Source organism: Drosophila yakuba, chromosome 2L, assembly GCF_016746365.2.
Source record: "Drosophila yakuba strain Tai18E2 chromosome 2L, Prin_Dyak_Tai18E2_2.1, whole genome shotgun sequence".
NCBI classification, from domain to species: Eukaryota; Metazoa; Arthropoda; class Insecta; order Diptera; family Drosophilidae; genus Drosophila; species Drosophila yakuba.
In genome coordinates, this window is record NC_052527.2 from 20,624,582 (window position 1) to 20,649,502 (window position 24,921).

At 38.8% G+C, this 24,921-nt stretch overlaps 2 protein-coding genes, 1 long non-coding RNA gene and 5 other non-coding genes across 10 annotated transcripts in view; 4 read left to right on the top strand and 4 right to left on the bottom strand.

Annotated features, from left to right (window-relative positions):
* Positions 1 to 670: 670 nt before the first annotated feature.
* Positions 671 to 23,615, bottom strand: LOC6529074. Of its 3 annotated transcripts, none has more exons than XM_039371508.2 (3): positions 22,528 to 23,605; positions 22,074 to 22,347; positions 671 to 1,071 (listed from the first exon to the last, which is right to left on the bottom strand). In XM_039371508.2, the coding sequence occupies exons 1-3, from the start codon at positions 23,005 to 23,007 to the stop codon at positions 1,034 to 1,036; spliced, it is 792 nt and encodes a 263-aa protein (XP_039227442.1). In that variant the 5' UTR covers positions 23,008 to 23,605; the 3' UTR covers positions 671 to 1,033. The 3 variants fall into 3 exon arrangements, with proteins under 3 accessions (XP_039227442.1, XP_015054193.1, XP_002090087.2); XM_015198707.3 differs by lacking the exon at positions 671 to 1,071 and adding an exon at positions 19,496 to 20,300 and having other exon boundaries at positions 22,528 to 23,615; XM_002090051.4 differs by lacking the exon at positions 671 to 1,071 and adding an exon at positions 20,141 to 22,021 and having other exon boundaries at positions 22,528 to 23,534.
* LOC6529075 (ecdysone receptor) overlaps positions 4,973 to 24,921 on the top strand; it is a 60,608-nt gene continuing 40,659 nt past the window's right edge. Inside the window, exons 1-4 of the mRNA XM_015198673.3 lie at positions 4,973 to 5,129; positions 5,645 to 5,854; positions 8,740 to 9,192; positions 9,266 to 9,432. Coding sequence (XP_015054159.1) covers positions 8,795 to 9,192; positions 9,266 to 9,432 — 565 coding nt within the window. The 5' untranslated portion in view covers positions 4,973 to 5,129; positions 5,645 to 5,854; positions 8,740 to 8,794. The remainder of the gene's footprint in view (positions 5,130 to 5,644; positions 5,855 to 8,739; positions 9,193 to 9,265; positions 9,433 to 24,921) is intronic.
* Positions 7,958 to 8,031, top strand: Trnan-guu. Its single transcript has one exon. It is a non-coding gene; the product is annotated as a tRNA-Asn (tRNA).
* On the bottom strand, positions 8,197 to 8,270 carry Trnan-guu. Its single transcript has one exon. It is a non-coding gene; the product is annotated as a tRNA-Asn (tRNA).
* On the top strand, positions 8,618 to 8,691 carry Trnan-guu. The gene has a single exon. It is a non-coding gene; the product is annotated as a tRNA-Asn (tRNA).
* On the bottom strand, positions 11,760 to 13,189 carry LOC120320812. Its single transcript, XR_005560383.2, has 2 exons — positions 12,928 to 13,189; positions 11,760 to 12,865 (listed from the first exon to the last, which is right to left on the bottom strand). It is a non-coding gene; the product is annotated as an uncharacterized LOC120320812 (long non-coding RNA).
* On the top strand, positions 17,888 to 17,960 carry Trnak-cuu. The gene has a single exon. It is a non-coding gene; the product is annotated as a tRNA-Lys (tRNA).
* Trnar-acg lies at positions 18,069 to 18,141 on the bottom strand. The gene has a single exon. It is a non-coding gene; the product is annotated as a tRNA-Arg (tRNA).

Below are 24,921 nucleotides of genomic sequence, written 5' to 3' on the forward strand. Positions count from 1 at the left end.
TATATTCTTGATCAGGATCAATAGCCGAGTCGATCTGGCCATGTCCGTATGAACGTCGAGATCTCAGGAACTATTAAAGCATAGACGCAGCGCAAGTTGGTTGACTATAGCGTTCTCTCTTGTTTCATATTGTAAAATAACAAAAAAGCGACCATAACAAAAAGGTGGTTTTCTGTGAACTAATTTATATGTAATTTGCGATTGGTAGTTTTACCGGAAAATCCATTTGAAATGCTTCTTACTTGAATATTCTGCGACCAATATTTTTCGTTCTGAAAGTTGACACAACAATCTTTAAATTCTGTTGAGAAAATAAAAAAATTTTTGAAGATACACAAGTTTTGATTCAATTCGGGAGCCAAATTTTTTAGGAAATTGTTATCGCAATTTCCCCTTAGTTTTGCTTGGAGGTCAAAAAGGATAATATCAAAGCTTGCGTTAGTTAGACCTACAAGTTTTGGGCGCTCCCTTCCAACGTTACTCAACATCTTGTAAACTTCAGTTTCATTTGTTGCTTGCATATATTAATTTTTTGTAAATAAGTCACAAGTATCTGGCAGTCGACGCTGTCGGAGCAGTATAATGTCTATAATTCACAGATATTTTCAAAACTTTAAAGACGCTTTAATGAATACCCATAATTGACCCAGATACTCGTTTTAAGCACATATTTTACATTTTACTGTTTACTATTCCACCCGTCCTCAACCTTCGTCACATGATGTATTTGTTCAATTTTACAACGCCCTGAAAAATAACAAACCCAAAATACAAACCTACAAAAAATAAAATAAAAGCGTGGCAGAGATAGGAGAGCGCATAAAACTGCATCCAAATATAAACAACCATCGAGAAATAGGCCGCTCTGCTCTGCTACCTTCCATAGTAGTATTGTTGTAGAGTACTCTTAGCAGAGAGCGTTTGCAGTCTGCCAAGTGCAAGAGCATGCTCCGTTCATCGGCATCCATCCGCAATTTACGTCATCGGTACTGGGTATACTTTGGGTGTCTCGTCTTCTCCCGTTTTTCCGGTTTCATATTTCGCCCCTATTCTTTGCTATCGTGAAACCATCTGCAAGAAATCAATCAGGTAAAGGAAAATAATAACCGCACAATTCCTTAAAGCACCCATCAACAAATAGAATGAAACAATTTCGAATAGGTCAATTTCAATTTAAAACAAGATAGAACGCTATAGTCGAGTTCCCCGACTATCTGATACCCGATACTCAGCTATTGGAAGTGCGAAGGAGAGTATTTGGCAGTATACATACTTTACATGGTCGGAAACGCTTCCTTCTGCCTGTTACATACTTTTCAACGAATCTAGTATAGACGAATGGCCAAGCGGACATGGCTGGATCGACTCTTATGGACTTCTAATATATTTCATATATTTATCTTCTTGACTAAAAAAAAAATTGCAAATAAAAGAAAAAACAAGAGATAACGCTATAGTCGAGTTCCCCGACTATCTGATACCCGTTACTCCACTAGAGGAAGTGCAAAGCAGGGACTAAAACACTGACAGTTGTTAGCGATTTTTCGGCGTTAGAGTGGGAGTGGCAAACAGTTTTTTTAACAAAAATGTGAAAAATATCAAAACATTTTTCAAATAATAAACAAAAATGAAAAAACTTCAAGACACTTTACAAAAGTTTGTAAGCGTTAGAGTGAGCGTGACAACATGCGTCAACAAACTTGCGCTCCGTCTATGTCTCTGGAGTCTACATGCTTAATCTCAACTTTCTAGCTCTAATAGGTACTGAGATCTCGACGTTTATACGGACGAACAGACAGACGGACGGACAGACAGACGGACATGGCCAGATCGACTCGGCTATTGATCCTGATCCAGAATATGTATACATTATATGGTTGGAAACACTTTCTTCTGCCTGTTACATACTTTTTAACGAATCTAGTATACTCTTTTACTCTACGAGAAACGTATAAAGTATAAAGTATATATATTCTTGATCAGGATCAATAGCGGAGTCGATTTGGCCATGTCCGTCTGTCCGTCCGTCTGTCCGTCCGTCCGTCTGTCCGTCTGTCCGTCTGTCTGTCCGTATGAACGTCGAGATCTCAGGAACTACAAAAGCTAGAAAGTTGAGATTAGGCATACAGACTCCAGGGACATAGACGCACCGCAAGTTTGTCGATTCATGTTGCCACGCCCACTCTAACGCTTACAAACCGCCCAAAACTGCCACGCCCACACTTTTGAAAAATGTTTTAATATTTTTTCATTTTTGTATTGGTCTTGAAAATTTCTACCGATTTGCAAAAAAACTTTTTGCCACGCCCACTCTAACGCCCACAAACCGCCCAAAGCTGTCACGCCCACACTTTTGAAAGATGTTTTGATATTTTTTCGTTTTGGTATTAGTCTTGTAAATTTCTATCGATTTGCAAAAAAACTTTTTGCCACGTCCACTCTAACGCCCACAAACCGCCCAAAGCAGCCACGCCCACACTTTTGAAAAATGTTTTGAAATTTTTTTTTATTTTTGTATTAGTCTTGTAAATTTCTATCTATTCGCCAAAAAACTTTTGGCCACGCCCACTCTAACGCCCACAAACCGCCAAAAACTGTCTTTCGCACTTACACTAGCTGAGTAACGGGTATCAGATAGTCGGGGAACTCGACTATAGCGTTCTCTCTTGTTTTTTGTTAAAGTTGTGGATTTTTACTTTTTTGTCGACTAAAACTATAGCAACTGCTAACAAAACCAAAACGCATACTTGGTCCCAACTTTTAAGCCTTCATAGTTCCGAGATCTCGACCTCCATATTGATAGACGGGCAGACAGTCAGACGGACATGGCCATATGGACACGCGAAAAGGCTTCCTTCAACCTATTTTTAATAAATCTATTGACGCTTTTACTCTAAAATAACCAATGAACTATTATGGGATCACTTCTCGATCCGTTCGTCGTGACTCATCGCTCTTTACTCTGCCACCTTTAGAATCTGAATCTGGAGCGTATCATGCGCAATTGTCCGCTGACTTCCTCTGTTGCCGCCCATTACAGAGGGTATGGGTGTATTGGTTAGGGGGTGGTGTGCACTAGTTGGGAAAGTATGAGTGTAAGAGAGAGCGGGGGTCTGGTTGCAACAACAATTTTCGCCACGGCTCAGTACTTTAGGTGGTTTCCTCTTCTCACCCGAAATCTCTCTTTCACAACAAACGAGCTGTAAAGCTGTAAGTTGCATACGCCACTCTCGCATTCCCATTTGCATGAGGCTATATGTGTGTGATGCGATTGTAAAATTGTTCGTTTTTTCTAAGGTTCAGTCTCTGAGTTGAAGGTCAGTTGTTGGTTTATGTCATTCAACTTGCTGTCGGCTTTTGCCGTTGTAGATGTAGTTGTTGTTTTCAGCGTTTTCGTCACCGCTGCGCTAGCGTTTTGTATCGTTGCCTCTTGCATGCCTGCCGTTCGCGTGTTTTGCCATTCCATTGACCACACTACTCTGCTCGCCCCTTTTTCGTTCCCGTCCCCGAAAGTGTGGGCGTGGAAGGGGATGGCAGCAGGGTCGTATGCTCTTTATTGGATTTCCCTGTCTAATAGGTTCAATATACGATTATTGCAAATTAGCATAGAGGTATAGCTTTTATGAGGTTATGTTGATGGAATCGACTTTAGAAAGAAGATTTTTTCCCTCCTGACCAACAATAGTATGTATTTAAATTCTCACGGTCAGCACAAAGTACGCGTAGCTTTTCCTCAGACAATTGTAATTCGAGAGTGGATACAAGTTAATATAAAACTCTATTAAATAATTACACCAAAGCACTATAACCAAAATCATATAGCAGCGACGAAAGAAGGGGGGGAAATCAACAACAAAAAGTGTGTTACAAAGTCACAGGCGCAAAATGAAACCAGAAAAACAGCAACAAATACAAATCTCGGCAGCGCAGTCGGCAGAAAGTAGAGCTTAAAAGTCACAGCGCAAAGAGGCAGAGAATGGCAGCAGCAACAACAAGTCGCACTATGCCTATGAGCCCAACACTAAAACCAGTTTTCAGTACCTCAAAAGAACCGCTCTCTGGCCCAAAGCCAACCTGAGTACGTATGTTTGGGCAAGTGCGCGCACAGTGGAAGAAACTAAGTGCAGTCCAAATGAATTCTTTTGGTACTTTGTGAATTAGAAATGTACATATATCTGATATGTAAATATGTACATATATGCTTGCCACCAGCTTGTTTTATATGTGCAACGTTCATCCAGAAAATTGTTAAATGATTATATGGCTTATAAAAATTTTGTTGATACTTTGTCAACTTGCAATGCTTAGCTTATACATAAGTACAAGTATTTATCCATTTTAGTGTTCACGTCGAACACAAGATTTGACTTCTAAGCCTAATCGAAACTATATATGTATGTATGTATGTTCATATGTATCTGAAGAAAGCCGCTTCAAGATTAGTAATTTTGCGGCTTAAAACCGCATAGCTTCCTCTTTTGGCTTTTGAAAATGGATATGTATGTTTAACAACTATATTTTCAAAAATAAAATGTAGATATTTTTCTCGTAGTCCTAGGTTTGTATGTAGCAAATAGAAAAAAGCGTTTCCGAATCTCTATTATCTATATCTATATTCATACATAATATGTATGTACATAGTACATCTAATTTCCCGTCTATAAAAATTTCCTGAAACTTGCTGGGTCATAAACTTTAACCACTGTACCTGAATGCTGCCGCTGTGGCTACTGCAACGAGTTATCGTTGCTCTAACCGCTTAAACTTGCGCGAAAGTTGAGCGAGCTCAGCTCGAGAGTCAAAAATACATAGCGCCAAAATACAAAAAAAATCACAGAAACCAAAAGTCAAGCTCGTGAGCAAAAGGGTGGCATTGCCAAGCCAGAAAAGTCAGAAAAGAGCGCCTGCGCAGCAAAAGCAACAATTACAAGTTGCCAACTGTCTGATTGTGAGAGGCGGCGCCGTTGACGTTTCAGTTTCAGAGTTTCTCGAGTAAAACAAAATACATCGCGCGCAGTTGTCGGTGAAAAATGCAGAAAAATCGAAAATAAACTCGGAGGCCATGCTAGAAAACGGACGGCGACGGAGTGTATTCGAGTTCGCATTGATAAAATCGTTTTTCCGATTCTGTATGTGCTGAAACAGAGCTCCAGTGTTTATATACCCTATTTAAAAAACCTTTTACATAGTTACTTAAGACAGAAAAACTGTGCCGAACTGGATATCCAGCGTTGTTTTTGCTGCTTTTGTAGTGAGAGACACGTCCCCTCCGTTTCCGCCGCGTCCACAAAAATTCCATGCAGTTGGGGCTTGTTTACTCGCCAAGCGAGAGAGAGAGACAGAGAGGAGAGTTTTCACGGAGAGAATTGAGAGCAGACAAAACAGACAAAACTGTTTAAAAGCCGAAATGAAAAGCAGCTTCTGCCCAATACGTATTACACCGATTTTGTGCCTATTATAGTTTATTCAAATTTTTTGCTGAGTCTTAGGTTCTACATTTTAATTGCGCCAACAACTGAACCGTCGAAAAATGCACGTGTCTGGGCGCTGCTAATGCACTTCATTCTCTCTTTCTCGCTCTCTAGTCTTTGGTTAGCTTTCTCTCAGCCCCACTCTTTCTGATTCTCTCTTTTCCTTTTTGTAGAAGATGCACTTGCACTGTCGAGCAAAACTGAATTTAAAATACCATTTAAATGTGTTGAATGTGCAATCTAATAAAGTTATCCCCGATAGCAAGTGTGAAAATTGAAAATTTCGGTTATAAGTAGCAAAAACAATAAAAGCTAATAGCACAGGGAGAAGTAAATGTAAACAATCATTACAGCGCATTAATTACGGAATACAAATACATTAGGTAAGTGAGTAACAGTTTATTTGCCAAAAGTAAAGAGTAGACTCGGGTGAAATTTTTAAAACATATTGCTGAAAATATAAATAATTAATTTCAAGATCGCAAATGGATTCTAATTTTTAAAAATGTTAAAGCAAAAAAATAAAAAAAAAGAATAAAAGAGTATACTAGACTTGGTGAAAAGTATGTAACAGGCAAAAGGAATCGTTTCCGACCATATAAAGTATATTCTTGATCAGGGTCGATAGCGGAGTCGATCTGGCCATGTCCGTCCGTATGAACGTCGAGATCTTAGGTCTTATAAAAGCTACAAAGTTGAGATTAAGCATGCAGACTCCGAGAGAAGTAGACACAGCGCATATATTTGTTGAGCCATGTAGCCACGCCCACTCTAACACCCACAAACCACTTCCATTTGCTGAGTAAGGGGTATCTGATAGTCGGGAAACTTGACTATACCTTTCTCTCTTGCTTCTTTCTTTAATTTTACCCTAATACTATGACCAGAACAAGTTTGCAAAAGTTTTAAAGTTGTAAATTTAAAAAAAAACGTTAAAGGTCTGTACAACCAAAAAGCTTAAAGGGTTAATTTTTTCCATATTTCCTGATTTTACGATTTTTTAAGAATGTCTTTTTTAGTTAGTGACTCATAATACAAATGTTTAAATGTTTCCTGTCACTATAGTGTCATTAGTACTATAGTATAGTAAATAAATAATAAAAAATCATACAAAATCCAAAACAAAAGTTGTATTTTAAAAAGTTTTCCAAAATTGTGTTTTTATAATATTCTTTAAAGGAAGCTTTTGACTTTGCCAAACAAGTGTTAATTAATGTGTATATTTTTTTAATTTTTTTTGTTTAACTATTACATCTTTTGATTGATGTGGGCGTGGCAAGAACAACCTTACACAGGATAGGCGACACGAGAATATGCGTGTTTAATCTTACCGAAACCTCAAGGGCAGATCAATAATATATATAATTTATAGGGTCGAAACGCTTCCTTCTACCGGTTACATACTTTTAAGGAATCTAGTATACCGTTTTACTCCACGAGTAACGGGTAATAATATTACCCAAAGTAAAAATGTCATTCTGCTAATTGTTATGCACATAAATTCCAGCCGCTATGTGCTCGGCAGCGTTGGGAATTGGAAATGCAGATGAGTTGTGGTCGGCTCGTCAAGTTCTCCCGACGATTTTAGAAAAATACTATCCAAACCGAATTCCTCTGTTTTTTATTCAGCGGAAATACATCATTTGCAGTGCCTCCCCATCTACCGCCGCTTCCCTTTTGGTGGTCAGTTGGTCGTCAGCAATGCTTTTGTCGGTCCGACGGCATGAGCTAAAACAAGCCGGTCCGAGAACTTAGTGCAAGTGCATGCCAAAAGTAAATCGAAACAAACCAAAAGGCGAATAAACTCCGACGATTGCAAAGGAACTAGCGGATGTAACATCTGAATATAAACATGCTGCAGTTTTAAAATTGAAAATAAGTCTGCACGGCTTACTTTTAAATTTTGAGCTCGCAGTTCGGTTAGCTTTTCCACTACATTCTCTGGACCTTTATGGATCATTGAAATGATAATGAAAATTTAATAATCCTCTTAGAAACCAGATTTAAATAAAAAACCAGATCAATTAAAATTGGGTCATAGCGCTCGGTTCTAGTCGGTGTATGACGCCAAAGTTCGGAAGTGCTTCTACCCATCGTGAAACGACCTTATCAAGGATTCTGGGTCAATATGCTTACGCCATTTTGTCGGCGCCCTGCTTTGGTGCTTTTCGTGTGTGGAAGGCGGTGCCTTTAGCGAACGCCCTGTTGAATCCCTCTTCTTAAGTTGTAGTTCCCCAGTTCCATGTCACACTTAACGTGCATTAAATTGGCATCGTGCAACTTTTGGTATTAGACATCGGTTTATCGTAAAAATAATAAATATAAAAGAAACGTGGTGAATTACATTTTTTAAGTTTATGAACTTGCACGAATTTGTTCTTTTAAACTATGTTAAAACTCAACGATGGCAGTGATTTATTGGAGTTTATCAGACGAGTATTATAGTGCAATGCTGAAATCTACCACTTGACGAGCGCAGCGCTATAGCCTCCGTGGCGCAATTGGTTAGCGCGTTCGGCTGTTAACCGAAAGGTTGGTGGTTCGAGTCCACCCGGGGGCGATACTTCTTTTTATCTTGTTAGTTTTACTTCCCCATTTTGTTAAAGGGCTTTCCTTTTGTCACAGATCACAAATATGTAAATTCATACAAAATGTTAATATTGATATTTTATTTATTGCTTTTAAGAACAAAAATGAAAGCACCCAAAAAAAAATAATTAATTGCCGCCCCCGGGTGGACTCGAACCACCAACCTTTCGGTTAACAGCCGAACGCGCTAACCAATTGCGCCACGGAGGCCATGGAGCACGTATTTTATTTTATTTCTACTTACATTACCTGTAAAATGCATATAAAAAATATTTTATCATATACGATAAAATCTATCACAATTCCTATAAATTATAAAATTATAAAAAAAATCTTAGATTTCTTAGGCGAAGTTTTATTAACTTTATACTTAAATAAAAAATAATGTGAACGATTTGCTACGTTTGCCGGCTTAACCTAGAATGCGTTCAATTCGGGGGAAACAATGTACTGTGGATCTGCATGGTAACTTAAGATTTTCTTATGACTTAGTTTGTATTAACAACAAAGGCTTTTGGCACGCCTTAGACTCGACATTAGACCAAGGTCGCATGTAAGCCTCCGTGGCGCAATTGGTTAGCGCGTTCGGCTGTTAACCGAAAGGTTGGTGGTTCGAGTCCACCCGGGGGCGATTTATTTTCTTTTGTAATTTTTATTGAATCCACTCTTTTTTTTCTAGCTGTCGCTTGGAAACTATGTGATTTTAAGCGAATGGGCATCATGAAGGCGTGGCCATGTTGACGAGCGAACTACAACAGTCAATGCAAAAGCGGTCGAGCATACCCAGCCACATTTTGCTACAACAACAATTAGCTGCCTCTGCAGGCCCATCTTCCTCAGCCTCTCTGACCTTGCATGTGGCCAGTGCGAATGGCGGTGCAAGAGAAACAACTTCTGCAACAGCAGTCAAGGATAAACTAAGGCCGACACCCACAACAATTAAAATTGAGCCCATGCCCGACGTCATTTCCGTGGGCACGGTAGACGGAGGATCTAGCTTAGCTACTGTTGTTGCCCCCGCCGCAGCAACCACATCCAATAAGGCAAATTCTACAGCAGCGCCCTCGACGTCGGCTGCTGCTGCAAATGGTCACTTGGTGCTCGTGCCGAATAAAAGGCCGCGAATTGATGTGTAAGACAACTGAAAAAAATGTAATATAATGCAGCATATATTACATATTATGTCTTTATTCCACTACCCGCAGCACCGAGGACTGGATGTCCACTCCTAGTCCAGGTAGCGTGCCCAGCTCTGCGCCGCCACTTTCGCCATCCCCCGGATCGCAAAATCACAGCTACAACATGTCTAACGGCTATGCATCGCCGATGTCGGCCGGAAGCTATGATCCTTACAGTCCTACCGGGAAAACAGGTGAGTTGTTGAAAACATGTTTAAGAATATATAGTGCAGTTTCTAAAAGTTTACGTAGTTCAATTTTAATTTCTTGTACAAAGACTTGTCTAGACATCATGATGAAGAAGATTACTAGCAAGGAAATGATTTAAGAAAATAATGAATTAAATAATAATGAACATATTAATTTTATATTTGGAGACTAAAAAGCAAGTGGTTGGTGTCTTCGCTTCACTGTTTGGCGTATTTGTCCAGAGAGCGCTTTTACATGATTGTAAGCTCGATGACTCTTGCCACCTAGATGGCGCTTTTTAATCCACATGGTCGTTTTCTCTTTGCTAACTTATAACCGTTTGAGTCCGAGTCCCAAAACCAAAAGGTAGATGGTGCTGTATAACGAATGTACGAGTAGTGCGAACTCCTATAAAGTATACCCGGTTGGTGTATGGATATTTTTTAACAATTTATTGACGAGTTTCAGTTCAAGTAGGTTTGTAAATGTTTTTAAATTTCGATAATGTCTACATTTGCAAAGGATCGCTAAATATATAGGGGTTTCTTGTTCATTTACAAACAAATGTTCATAGAGAAATATGTATAATAAGAAAAAAGTCCTTTATAGTCGAGTTCATTGACTATCAGATACCCGTTACTTAGCTAGTAGGAGTGCGAACGAAAAAGTCAAAGTTTCTAATTAGCTTATCGATTGAATTGGCAAGTAAAATAATAATAAAATGAATAAAAATCCAACTACAAAAATCAAAAGTGTGGGAGCTAAGAGAGAGGGAGAGTTTTTAATGTTCAATAATATTCATTTAAAATCAATTTAAAATCAATACCTTTCCTTTTATACGACATCAAGCACATACAGAGCCTTAGAAGCTTAACTATTTTAACCTTTTTGTTAGTTTTTGGGAATCGATTTTTTTGTTTAATCGAAAGATGTAGAACTCCATTTTATACCCTGGCAGAGTATTACAATTTTAACTGCAACGCAGGGGAGACGTCATTTTTGACAATATAATGGAAATATATTCTTGATCTGCAAACAGGCATAGTTGAGTAAAAATTTCATTTTAATTTTATAAGTATTTATAAGCTTAAAATAGGATACATTTATACGTTATTCAAGAAATGGTACAGATTTTATGTTTTCGACAAAATGCAGACCATCAGCCATCACTTTAACGCTTTGTTCTAAAAAGCATCCGGAATTTTAATGCTCATTATAAATACATATTCTTCGTAGTAACATTGCATACGCGATTTTATATATAAATTTTAAATATAATTAGAGAACTTAAAATGACGCTGGACAAAGGGAATCCAAAAAGAATATTAGGCACGAACGGCAAAGGAATAAAATACACAAGATACTTTCGAGCACACAGACCTATGTAAGCCGAGAACGTGCCTTTCACCTTTCACGTAAAAACGTGGCCAGGTTCAAGGTCATGGGCGCTGCAGACAAGCCAAATAAAAGGTGGTGGCCCAGCCACCACCGACCATCACCGAACACCGATTCGCATCCAGACATGGAGCGAATGTAAGCCTCTAAATTACAAAAACGCGTCGTAGTCGGGACGAGCCGGCAGACAAAAGCAGGAGGTACGAGGTGGGCGTTAGGCGTCGAACTGACAATGGCAATAAAGTTGAAAGTTGAAGGTCGCCAGACGATGACTATACACGACCACGCGCTCTGCGACGCCGACCGCCACGTCGACGTCGTTCTTTGCCACTAAATGCTCGGCGTCGCAAACACTTCTGGTGGAAAGGGGGAGAGGGCGCGAGGGACGAAACTCTTTGAGGCTAAACACCCACAAGTCCCCTCGCCGCCAGACGCACGCATAAGCCAACGGCATCCAGCCTCCACGTTGGGTCCTAGAGGTTCCTTTGGGTTGGTTTTACGACTCCGAAAATAAAATGGCCACTGTCGGCGCAAAAATAATCGATCCTTCAGCCACTTCCCCCTCGAAAGCCCCGAATTGTGCGTGCGCCTAAACTTCTCTCGCTTTCACTCTGCTCACTTTAAGTTGTGGATATGTCTGGCGGTGCGCGGGCTGCGGCGACCCAAAAATCAACCAGCAAAAGGGGGTTTTGGGTTGGAGATGTGTGTGTAATAAAATTCATGCCAAGGCTGTTGCCGGTCGTTGTGAGGACACGACAAGCAGACATAACCCCTGTTCTCCTATCCTCTGCGTTGCTCTGTCTATTTTTCTTAGCAATTTCACTTGCGATTGCTTCTCATTTCATCTTTCGTGGATTTGCTGATGCTGGACGTGTGCAATGTGGCGTATGCGCAATTCCACAAACAATACTCCAAGGAAAACCAGATTACGGTACGCTTGAATTCTCGACTATTTTCTAGAGTTTTTTTTATTGGTTTTTGGGCTTCAAGAATGGTGTAGAATATAGTAAATGTTTAGAATATATTTATTTCCAACTCAATAAAGGGATATATCTCAATATTAGGGTGATCAATAACATCCCAAACTTCTTTTACGTCGGTTTTATAAAGCAAAATACAAAACATACCGGCCACAAAAATACCGTCCTTCCAACTGTTAATTGAATAGGCGAGATATAATACTTTCTTAAACTCTAGGCTCTGCTCAATAACTGAAATTAGCATAAAAGGTGCTAGCTGCAGGCAATTCCAGCGAAACTTTAGCAAAACCAAACCAAATCGAATCGAATCGATCACATCGATTGAGCATTGTATACAATTAGCTTGCCTTATTTAATGTCTAGACGGCCCAGCCCGCGACCATGCCCAGACTCAGTTTAATGTGAACAGGACACGCAATGCTAAGGGCAGGACGAGGAAGAGAAGTTAAGGTGGAGGGAAGCGGGCCAAGAATAAGCTCCCCAAGGCTTCCAGCAATGATTTTTCAATCATGCGCCCGAAACATGATAGCCGTTCCCAGTCTGACTCGGTGTCTGGACTCTTGGAAGGCTCTGGATATCAGAGCTGCAGAACTGGTTTCGGCCAGTTTCCTCTTTCCTCTCCCTTCGTGCTTGCATTTCCTGATTATACCATAGAATTTGTAGCTTGACCAAAATGCGATCCTTCTCCTCTTCAAATTTGTCGCTGCGGCTCTTGCTCGTCTTCCTCTGGCAGTGGCTGTTCAAGGTCTTCGCGTCTGCGCTAGGCTTGAAACGGAAAGACAGCAGATGCTTTTTTTGCCAGTCAGCAGGTACACTTGCTTGCCATTGTCAAAACGTAAAGAAGTACAAAAAACACACGACTCCTGGCTTAGTGTGTCAAATGGTCTGCAGGGTAGCTAAACCGCAGCGGTCGGTGAGGGAACGGTCGGAGGGTCGGATTGTCGGACGGTCTGACGGAGTTTGGCATCGGACCAAGACCAAAGGTTCTGCTCTGCTATTGTGATTGTGTTTGGGTTCGGCACTCTTCTCTTCCTTCTTGTGTGTGTTATCTGTACATAGGCTTCTATATGTAGTTTGACCTTGATCTTGAATGTATATACATATATAAATTTGTATATCTATTACATGCGCGTACGAAGACCCGCAACTGGGTAACTGCAACAGCGGGAGCCGGGGATGCGAACAGTCGAGTCTGATAGTACAGGGTCCTCCAAAAATGTAAAAAGTTCTGTACATTGATTTTGGGGACCGAAGATTTATATTACATTTTTATTTTTTAACACTTGGTTGGAAGAACTGTTGTGCCTAAGTCTACTTTGGCTACATGTAAATGAGTTTATGAAAAAAATAAAATTTTTTTGTACAAAAAATTCTCCTAAAAAACAAAAGTACATGCTACATGAAAAAAATTTTGGCTAGTGAATAATTAATTTAATAATAATAATACATTTTTAAAAATAATAATTTTTAATTTCTGTGAGCAAAAATAAATATATATATATGTATGTATGAAGGTGTTGGAGGAAATAAATTTAGTATCTTGTAAAGCTTGCGTCCTTCGAGTTTCCTGTGAGCCGCTGTACACATTTGCTGGTAGGACTTTCCAAGCACCCTGTGTTAACCCAGTGCGCTTTTAACCCAATTAACTTTCCAACTGCAGCCATCGCCGTCGAAGGGTTAAAAACGAATTTCAAACCCGGGGCCAGCGTTACCTAATATTTCTACCACGCTGTTTTTGGTCCTCCTGTGCGTGTGTGTGTGTTTTCGATACGTGGAAGCATAAATAGGCCAAATGCCATTAGCACAGGAGCCTCGTGCGACGCTGTCGATTCCAGAGTGGCGGGTTCTTGTTTGCTTTTGGCGTTGGTTTTTTTTTATTTTATATATGTATGTATCACAATGCAATAATAACGTGGGCTTGTGTGTGTGGGCTTCATGCAAAAACCCGCACTATTAATTTCTGCAAAATAACCGAAGCAGGAGAACAGAAGAACCAAAAAATAACAAATTCCCCGATATACACATGCATATGTATGCACGTTGTGTTTGTCCTTGAAAATCATGTGAAATTTTCGCTTTCATGATTTTAATCAACTACATATGTACATATGTATGTACATAATGAATCCCATAAGGACGGTGATGTTCATGACGTTTTGGTTTTGATGGATACTTTGTTCGAATCTTCGAAGCCTTACCTTTAATCCTCTCTTGTTTATTTAACTCAACAAGCGAGGACTTCGTGCCACAAATAGACATTGAGAATTAGTCCATTTCGAGAAGAATCAGACTGAGTGTATCCAGCAAGTTTTACTTTTCAATTTGAATATTTCGAATGGGACCTAGTGCTAGATCAAGTACGAGCGTTCTTCAGCACTTCTGATCAGTGTAGCTCTGATGCTGCTTTTAGGCCCATATAATTTACATATTTTCAAATGGAACAGTTCTCTTTGCAATACAGATGTTTACTGCACACTTTGCCAGTATTCCCTTTCTCCAACCGAGACAGTGGAGAAAGAAAAGAGAAAACATTTGCGCAACACATTCGCTAGTGATTCTCGGTGCTGATTTTGCTGATATATTTGCGCTGGCATGGAAGTCTCTCGTACACACTCATGTGCGCCTACATATGTATACATATGTACATATATTAAATAAAGTATATATCGCCTGTGTACACATGAATACTCATTGCTATTGCTGCTACTGCGCTGCCAGTTGTTGTTGCTGTTTGCACTTTTTCGCGTATCGCACTTGGCCTTGAATTAATACAGCGAACTTTGGCTTTTGGCGAGTCGCACAAGTTTATCGTGCATCTCTGTAAAAAGATAATTAATTTCATGGCAGCGGCTCTGATAATTGCCGAGCGCATTTCATTTCTCTTTTCTTTCTTTTTAGCTCGCGTTCGCTCATGTGTACATCCACATGAATGTACATTTTTCAGCTGGTTGCATTTTGTCAACCGCCGTGTCCCGTACATACATACATACATATGTACATCTGTGCGATCAAAACGAAAGCGAGGGGCTACTTTCGTTTCTTGCGGTGGGAGGGAGAGCGGGATGTTCGCATACGCGAATACAGAAACACGCGCGATAATTTCCAAAATGTGCCAACAGCGAAGCGCAACCCATTTCAAGGTCACTCACGCACACACTTCCACGCCCCAGTCGCTCAAAAAGTCACACAAACAAAGAGGCGAATTTGCCAAAAAGCTAAAAAAAATAACAACAATAAGGAGGCGGTGTTGATAATATTTGCGTTGTTATTTTTCGGCTTTGTTGTACAGTGCGTTTAAGGGCTGTAATATTCATTTCAAGCTCTTGTAAAACAATTTTTGGGGATCAATTAATGAGAAGCCGATGTATGTGTAAGTATGCATTCATGTGTATTTTGGTTAATTTTTATTTCCTATTTGATTTTATTTGTTTTTCAACTCATGTTGCGTGCTGCAGAATTGAGTAGCACTTATTCCGGGCCAAAAAAATACATTATTATGGAAAACTAATTTAACTGATGTAGATACATACTTTTAATTTGAGGCATTTCACTTAATATTAGAATAGAAGGATTCTATAACATTTGCATTGACTCATAAGTTCTCTATTCAATTATCCGTTCGATTATTCACAACCATATTAAACTTGTTGTATATATCGCTTATACCTCGAATTCGACCCACCTGCCCCCACCCTTGCCGCGTTCTTTTTGCTCGTGACAGTTTATTTATTATTGTTAAATCAGGTCAGAGACCCATTAACACATATATACAACGAATAAAAGGGGGGCAGGGGTCCCTGGGTATTGTGTATGTCGTCAGTCGAATCGCATACAGATGAGTTTCTCCCCCGTTTCGGTACATGCGAGTGTATGTGTATGGCGAGACAATTGCCTGTGTGTGATTTTTTGTGCTCTGGGTCTCTCCGTCGGTCAGACAGTCGGCCAAACGTCATCAAAATGGCTGCTAAGCAAATCAAGTTGAAATGCCAGGGACCTAAAAATACATTTTATTTTGATACACTTAGGCATTTCTTTCTAGTTCTTCCGATCGCTACAGAAACAGTAATGGGACTTCTCATTGATATAGAGTTCACTATTGGAATCTACATAGCGAATTACTAGTAATGTTAGTAATATGTCATGTGTATTTACATACATATATTGCACACATACGAGTAGGTATACCTTTTATGTAAAATGTGGTAGATAAATGTATTCTGTAAAATATCACATGGGGGTTTCGAAATCTGAAGGCCATTTAAAATTGACTACCACAGTAAAAGGTACCTGATAGTCGAGGCACTGACTCTAAGGCACAATAATGATTAGAAATTAATCATAATTAGGCACCTGTATATTAGCTACTTTTGTGTTTTCGCATAGCTATTTAATTGATGGCATTTTTTTTTATAAATAATTAGTAATGTTCAACTGTTATCCTGTTATCCGATATATGTTAAAGGTTAATGTTCTTTGCAAGGATGTACTATAATTTTGGTTATCTCAAAAATTTAAAAATGTACTTATTGCAAACAAAAAGAGGCATTTGAAAACGCATTCCTTTTTGTTGTTTTTGTGTACGCTCATCGCGCTCAACGTCGATGATTTGTCATTTGTTGAGATAAGCGCTTGTGGTTTTAAGGTTGGAAATTTTTTTTTTAAATTGAATGTATTTACATAAGATCGGCAGGTAAATGTACTTTTATCTATACTGCACACATACCACTCCGTAGTAAGTAATAGCAACATTCTTCCTATCTTGATAAAGTTTAGAACAGTGCTGTGCACTTTGTAAATGAATGTACGCTTTATGTATGCAAATACAGAGTGTTAGCTATATTTTCTTTAAAAAATTTAAAATTGGTGGGAAACAACGAACTTAAAACGCAATAAATACTGATAATACATACACACCTGGATGTGAAACTGCCAAATAAAAAAATACACATACACATAAACTTCATGTGTTTATTTACATTTAGGTATGTATGAGAGAAATGAGAACAAAGCATTTCAAATAAAAAAATATATATATATTTGTGAACAAAGGCCAATGAAAGGCAACAAAAAAATGAATACACACATGAGAAACCTTAAAATGCATAAGTTTGTGTTGATTTTTTAAAAAAGAGAAAACATATTACAAGAAGAGCATATCTGAAAATAATAGACCGTATATTAAATACCGCTTAAAAAATTCGCAGACAGATTTCGGTAAAATTGAAAACTATGAGGCTTGTGCGCCAGACAGTGTGGCGTATGAGTAATATGATTCATACGCCGCGTATACGCACCGTCTGCTGCAAAATATTTCGCACTAGCTGAAATTGCCCTTGTTGTTGTTGCTGTATTTACGATCCGTGCGTGAAAACATGTGCGTGTGACGATGATTTCAGACTGTTATCGCTTTGGAACTCAATGAACCACGGACTGAAAAGCAAAACAGAAACCAGAAAAGAGGAACAAACAAAATAAAGCATCAAACAATAATAAACTAAATCAAGAGCAGCTATGGCGATAGAAAGCTAGCAACAACAACAACCAAACGAATGAATTTTGCCATAAATAGTTGGAATTGCTATTGTTGCTGCAGCTGTTGTCGACTGAGAAAAGGGGTAGACAAAGCAATATAAAAACTATTGCGGTGGGTCAGGGTAAAAATGAAATAGAAATCTATGAATAGTTGTGAGCAACTAGAAGAGCGAACAGAAGAGCGAGCAGCGCACTATGAATGAATGGAATTTCCCTTACTCCCTCAATTGATTAAGCAATAAGAGCCCGCAAAGTATCGTGTAATAGCAGAGTATCGTGCATATACACGACCACTGATCACATTCTGATTATCTGATTATCTTTGTCATGGCCAACTCATCAAAGTCGTTGATTCAATTTGCTTGGTCGCGTTAATTAGCTTGACCTGAATCACTCTAGCTAAAGAATTAGATTACGTATACGCCATGTGTATTCGTTTTAGCCATGTGGAAGTTACTCAAAGTACACACCTTATATGCATCTTGTTTGTCAATATGCTACTTGGCGGACAAGAACAAGCTCGTATCCCCTTTTCTGGGGTCTCGCTGTAAGTGCCCGGCTAGCTCAGTCGGTAGAGCATGAGACTCTTAATCTCAGGGTCGTGGGTTCGAGCCCCACGTTGGGCGAAAACAAATATTTTATTTATTTTTATCTCATTTATAAAAATACTTTAAAATATATACGTATATATATATATATATCGACATAAATAATTAAAAAATAAATATTCTTCACGATCCTGCCAGGAGTCGAACCTGGAATCTTCTGATCCGTAGTCAGACGCGTTATCCATTGCGCCACAGGACCAGTTGGAAAAAAATGATTTTGTGCACTATCTCAGCGCTTTGAAGCTTAGAAAATTATTGACATTTTTGTAGTTTACTTCGGTATTTTCACTCGTAGACAAGTAAACCGGTTTTTGCAGGAGCCTATCCTTTTCACCCTGAGTTTTTCGAAATTTGATTTTGATGTATTGTAAACCGTTGGGTGGGAGGAGTTCGGCCATTGATTGTCGGTCAATGTTTCACTTGAATATTTGTAGTCAGAGCAATGCAGGGGAATAATAATATAATGAACAACAAAAATCAACCGACAATATTTATTTAACAATGACAACAACTAAAAAGTTCGTATAAATATATGAGCGAAGAGCGAGAAATAATAAAATAAAAGCGATAGCAACACGTTTTTTCGCTCCACAAAACAAGACACAATGACGATGATTATGATAAAGGCGTGTGTGAGTGGGGCCGTGCGGGGCGTGTCACTGCTGTATCCAGCACTCACGTAGAGGCAGGCAGCGATGGAGGGAGTGGCAGGCGCAGGGTAGACACAGTCCCACAGACACCAGCCAACAACAACGATTCGGCAATACAAAGGCTACATGAAATTTTTGCCAAAATGCCGACGAAACACAAGTAAAAAAAAACAAAATGGCCGACGTCGGCTGCAATATTGTATATAGAAATTTTCGTCTGGCCTTTAGAAGAGAGTCAGGCGGGCGGCTAGGAATTCGTCTGAGTATACAGTATTTACGGAGCATTTAAATGATATTAGAATGGAAGTCATGAACACTTACTGTCCACCTCCCTTCTCCTGTGCGACACGGTCCGTCTGCTGGTGGGTGTTACTATGTATCTTTTTCGCTTTCACATGACACAGATACACGTTCGCAAACACAGAACAAAACGTAGGCGACTCTTGATAGTAGGAAAGAAACGTCGAGCGATGTCTCTAGCCCTGACCCTAATTTTTGGGTAAACAAACATTTCGTTAGGGTCCCCCGTCTGGGGATCGCTGAGCCAATTCTTAACATTTTCGTAAAGATTATAATCTAATCTAAACATGCCTATACTTAAGCAATCGGCATACTGTCAACTATATTTTATAACTAAGATAAATAAAAGAACGAAGTGTTTCCGGGCCTGCAAAGTGTAAAGTATACATATGTATGTATTCTTGATCGGATCCACTTGGTCATGTCTGCTTGTTTGGCCGTCTGTACATATGTATAAACGTCGAGATTTTTCAAAAACTATAAAACCTATGCAACTGAGATTAAGCCTGCGGATTTTGGCGACGCAAACGCAGTGCAAGTGTGTTTAAAAAGATTGTCACATGCACTCTAACGCCCGCAAACCGCACGCATTTGAAAGATGTTTTGATTTTATACATTTTTTTTGTGGTTTTTATTTATAAAATCTAACATTTCTTTCCTCATGCTAAGCTATAGCATGCGGAAAATATATCCGTTTCTCAATTTTAGCTATTGTTTGACAGTAAATAAAAAAAATTGCAATGCATAAATGAGGGCATTATCTCAAGGTTGTTTCCAATTGTGTTTGGCGCGGTCTATCTATTCTCACACCCTCGCTCTTTTTTTTTTTTTGCTTGCCACTTTCGTTTTCGTCTTTGTTTATTTTTGTTTTTGCTTCTTTTTTTTTGGCAAATAACCTTGATAAAACGTAAACTATTTTTATCAGTGAGTGTGGAATGGGGCCAATGGCAGCAAAATTTCTGTTTGGGGTTAGTGTGCCAATTAACGATTAGATTATTTCTTACACTCTCCGTTCCACCCCCTGATGTGCGAAATTATTTGTATTTGGAGAATTTTAATTTATCGATCGAGTGGTAAAAAAATAAGTTTTGCAAATGCCATCCGAAGCTGGTTAAATGTAAAGTGTTACGCATTGTTCACGATCTATAAATACGAAACTAAAATAAGCCACTAGCTTACGAATCCCAATTGCGTAGATGGCGCGACACTATACCCTAGCCATAGAAATATACACCTGGTCATGCGTCATACATGTTAGACCAAGTATTTATGGGCGTAGCCAGACAATTTGACTCGACTTGATGGCTAGTGCATAACAATAAGATTGTATAGATAGAGTCGTCCAGTCTTACAAGATGCGGGTGCTCCAATGACGCTGCTTGTTTCGCGACCCCGACCATTAAGTGGGCTAAAAATAAAAAACATAAGTTGGTCAAAACAGAATATTTACATTGGTTACCATTCTTCTGTTATCTTATGGATATTGTGTGTTTTTCCCTACCAAATACAAGAGTTTAAAATATAATCTGATTTTAAAGAAACTTTTTAATAACTTTTTTTTGAAACTGAAAGAAAATATAGATGTACATAGTTGATGGCCTCGTAGCTAGTACTATTTACGCTTATGTTAGTGTTAGTTTTATAAACTATACTATCATCTCTAATAAATAAATAAATAATTAATTTTTGTAATATGATGTGTTTGGCTTCAAAGCTTATAATAAATAAATCTACAATCGTTACAGGGTCAAAAATGAGTAATCTAAACATTTAAAATACTAATGTAGTACGAAATCCAAACAAAAAACCTTTAATTGGAATATTTCGCAAGATATCAGAAAAACTTTCGTTTTAACTTTTTGGTAATTATTCTGCTTGCCTCGGGGCGAAAAATATTTTTTAATTTTTTTACGTGAAACCAGATATAAAATGTATTTTGGCGAAGGCAAATACATGAATTAGTTCAATGACTTCATCAGTTAAGTTCTTTATACATATGTATGTATGTACATCACTCGCCGCTAATCAATTTAGGCCTCATCAGCGTCATCATTGTCAAATCAGACAGTAAAAACAGAAAATGCGAGTGCAGACGGAGGAAGGAAACCCCCAATTTAACGCACAATACTGATCCAGAAAATACAATAAACTTGCATATAAATGGCAATAAATCTAACTCAACCAAGTGACAATCGCAAATGAATAACTAAATAAATCCGATTCGAGTTCGTTTGCACATTTGTACATACATATGTATGTTTATACATATGTACATACGTGTATATACTCATGGGCCAGTCAGGCAAACGACCCATTAAGTAGTAAGCAAAACAACATCGAGAGCGCCAGCTTTCGATCAAATGTAAATCAAATATGGCGAATCTTCGTCCAAAAATATGAGCAAATGAACGCCGAAACCGGAAATGGCACACGGGGAAAGAAATAATAGAAATGGAAGGGCATCAGGCCGAATAGGACCTGCACCCACAGACTTTGTCCATAGTGCCGGCGAGCATTTAACCTTGAGCCGGCAACTGATTACAAAATTGCAACGATAACTGCCAGTGACCCCATGGCAAAGAAAATAAAATGGAAAGTGCTGGCACATAGGGGGAACGGAGAAGAAAGCTGAAGAACCAATCGCTAAATTCTGCCTTGATAAGTCATCGTCTTAGCAGCCCCAGTTGGAACAAACAGACGACAAACTGGTAGACAGCTATATTTTGCATTTTTGTTTCTGTTTCGTTTCCGCCAGATGTTGACACGAAGGCCAACGAAGTGGGGTGAAGTTTGAGGCAGTTGTAAGGTGGTTTGAAGGTTGGCGGTAGGTGGATAAAGAAATAAAACCGATTTTCCCGGGACCGAAGCACTGAGCTGAATTTGAATCTGGTATATTAATTGAATTGAAAATATGATAACCTCCACGAATATCATAATAATCTTGTGATTTTAGCTGCAAGGATATTAAAATTAGCGCTGACTGAGACTTGCACCCTTTCCGTTTTTAAATAATGACAAATTATATATTAATTAATTTTAATATTTTTTTTTTGTGTTTTTTTTGTTTTGTGATTAATATAACAATCGAAATATCTGTTTGAATTTAACTTAAAACCAACTAGATCATGCCTAAAAAGTGGACAACGATTATTTACAACACCTAAAATGTTAGTTTACTTACCTTGCAACTCGGCCAACTGCTCGGTCGTCATAACAATTGGGAGGATCTGATCGGTAGTGCTGGGATCTATCAATTTTGGATCAGCAATTGGACCCATATAGCACTTGCGCATCCTCAGATACTGTAGCCAGACATTTTTCGACTCCGCGGAGGCTCCTTTTTCGCCAGCGTTATGGACGTCGAGATTGATTTGACTTTCATTCAGAAACATCTGGCGTATAAGGTGGAAGTGGCTGTTGGTGATGTAGATGTTTGGCTGCGCCGGCCTTGTTTTCTGAGTAAAGAACATTGGTTGTTAAAAAATTTTACATGTCTCGAGGTCAATTAGATCTTTCATTAACATTGCTAGCTAGTAGTGTCTTTGAATGACACAAAACTAAATCAAAAATATTTCATGCGATATTAAGAAAATCAATTGATTGACAATATGTTGAATCAATTATGTTGTGTTAACCTGTTCCTGCATCACGGACCGCATAAAGTTTTCACTGATCAAGTGGATGTTGTAGTCTCGCAAATCGACCATCAAGCGCTCCATACTCAGGTTCCTTTCTCGCAACTCGCGCACCTGTGCGTCCAGCTGGCGCTTGTCCTCCTCATAAAGTTGCAGGGTCTGCTCCCAATCGGTTTTAATTGTGTGGACGTCGCACCATTGCTTCTGGCGAAGGAGCCGCTGGCCGATGAACTGCTCCACGAGATGGGTCAGCTTGGACAGGACATAGAAGCACAAAATTATCCACAGGACGTTCACGCACAAGTGAAATATGCTCCTCCCGCTTAGGTCCTCGGTTTCTACCTCCACATGTTCTAGTCGTCCCAGTCTCGGGGATACGTTCCATATACGTCCTCCTACTGTCTTGTTTTCCATATTTGAAATTCTCGTGTTTTTGTGGTGTTTGCTTGTGATAATGGTGGTGGAAATACATTTGAGCATAAACAAACTAAATTCTACACATGAAAGAACTCTCGAAGACTTCTATTCAAAAGTTTAAACAGTATTAAACACACTTCTTGAATTGTGTAGCGATGTAGTCTTTGGTTTTCAAATCATTTAGGATAATATTCTAACGTGGTCTGTCTACTTTCAAATTTTAATTTGATAATTTTTGTAGCGGCTAACTTTATAACATGAAACCATGCCCGGTTAAAAAGATATGTTTGCAACGCGACTAACAATTTGTGGATCCCGTTTCTATTTATTATTATTTTGAGCTACGTTTAAATTTTAGTCTATTGTTTGTTTGTGTGCGTGTCCGGGGTTTCCCATTTTATGAACCTAATTAGATAAAAGGCCAAAAGAATTAAGAACCGCAGCAGCTGCGTCGCGATTCGTACATTGCCCTTTTTAAAGTATTTATTGCATAGAGATTATTCACAGAATCTCCTCTCTGAAAATGTGTGTATTTCAGGAGTGCAAGCATCAAAAGGCAGGAAGCATTTCCGACCGAGCCGTCACGCCCACAAACCGCCCAAAACTGCCATACCCACACTTTTGGAAAATGTTTAAAACTTTGTTTAGTTATGTATTAATCTTGTAAGCTGCCACGCCCACAGCTTTAAAAAATGTATTAAAACTTTTTACTTGTATTATTAGTCTCCTATCGATTTTCCAAAAATGTTTTGCCACGCCGACTCTCACGCCCACAAACCGCCAAAAACTGTCAGTGTTAAAGACGCTGCTTCGCACTTCCAATAGCTGAGTAACGGGTATCAGATAGTCGGGGAACTCGACCATAGCGTTCTCTCTTGTTTAATTTTTTTATTAGTCTTGTAAATTTCTATCGATTTGCCAAAAAACTTTTTGCCACGCCCACTCTAACGCCCACAAACCACCCAAAGCTGCCACGCCCACACTTTTGAAAAATATTTTGATATTTTTTGAATTTTGTATTAGTCTTGTAAATTTCTATCGATTTGGAAAAAAACTTTTTGCCCCTCCCATTCCAACGCCCACAAACCGCCAAAAACTGTCAGTGTTGAAGACGCTCCTTCGCACTTCCAATAGCTGAGTAACGGGTATCAGATAGTCAGGGAACTCGACCATAGCATTCTCTCTTGTTTTTATTGGTATGCCAAAAATTTGTTGGCCACACCCACAAACAGCTTAAAACTTTCAGTCGCACAGTTTTGAAATATTTTCTCCTTTTATTATAAGACTTGTCAATTTCTATCTATTTGCAAAACAACATTATGCCACGCCCACTCTAACGCCCACAAACCGCCAAAATCTGTCACGCCCACACTTTTGAAACATGTTGTTATGCATTTTTCATTTAATTCTTGTTTCTCTTTATTTCTATTATTAGCCAGAAAAATGAGAAAATTTCCTGTTCGTACTTCGAATAGCTGATATCTGATAGTCGGGGAACTTGAGTATAGCCTTTTCTTTTGTTTTATTTATTTGTTCCTTATTATTTGTCAATTTCTATTTAAATATCACAAAATATGGTTGAATAAAATATTTAAATTCAAATTGTTTTGATTATGGAAGTCTTCAATAGCATATTCTTACCAATAAAAAAGTCGCTTTCCCCCTTATTTCCACCTCCTTCGGACTGGCCTTAGCTACGTAATGGGTATATGATAGTCAAGGAACTCGACTACTGCGTTGCTTCGTTATTGCAAGGGACTATAAAACCTAATTCAAAAGACGCATACAATAAAACAATAGAGAACGCTATAGTCGAGTTCCCCGACTATGTGATACCCGTTACTCAGCTAGTAGAAGTGCGAAGGAGAGTCTTCAACACTGACAGTTTTTGGCGATTTATGTGCGTTAGAGTGGGCGTGGCAAAAAGTTTTTTTGGCAAATCGATAGAAATTTAAAAGGCTAATACAAAAATGATAA

Bases quoted from the DNA above. Each gene is read 5' to 3' on its own strand.
- LOC6529074 (XM_015198707.3), bottom strand. From the start codon at position 23,007: ATGCTCAAATGTATTTCCACCACCATTATCACAAGCAAACACCACAAA. The intron at 22,348-22,527 runs GTTAACACAACA...TTCTTTACTCAG, and splicing joins GGTCCGTGATGCAGGAACAG to AAAACAAGGCCGGCGCAGCC. The intron at 20,301-22,073 runs GTAAGTAAACTA...TTTTATTTTTAG, and splicing joins GCAGTTGGCCGAGTTGCAAG to CCCACTTAATGGTCGGGGTC.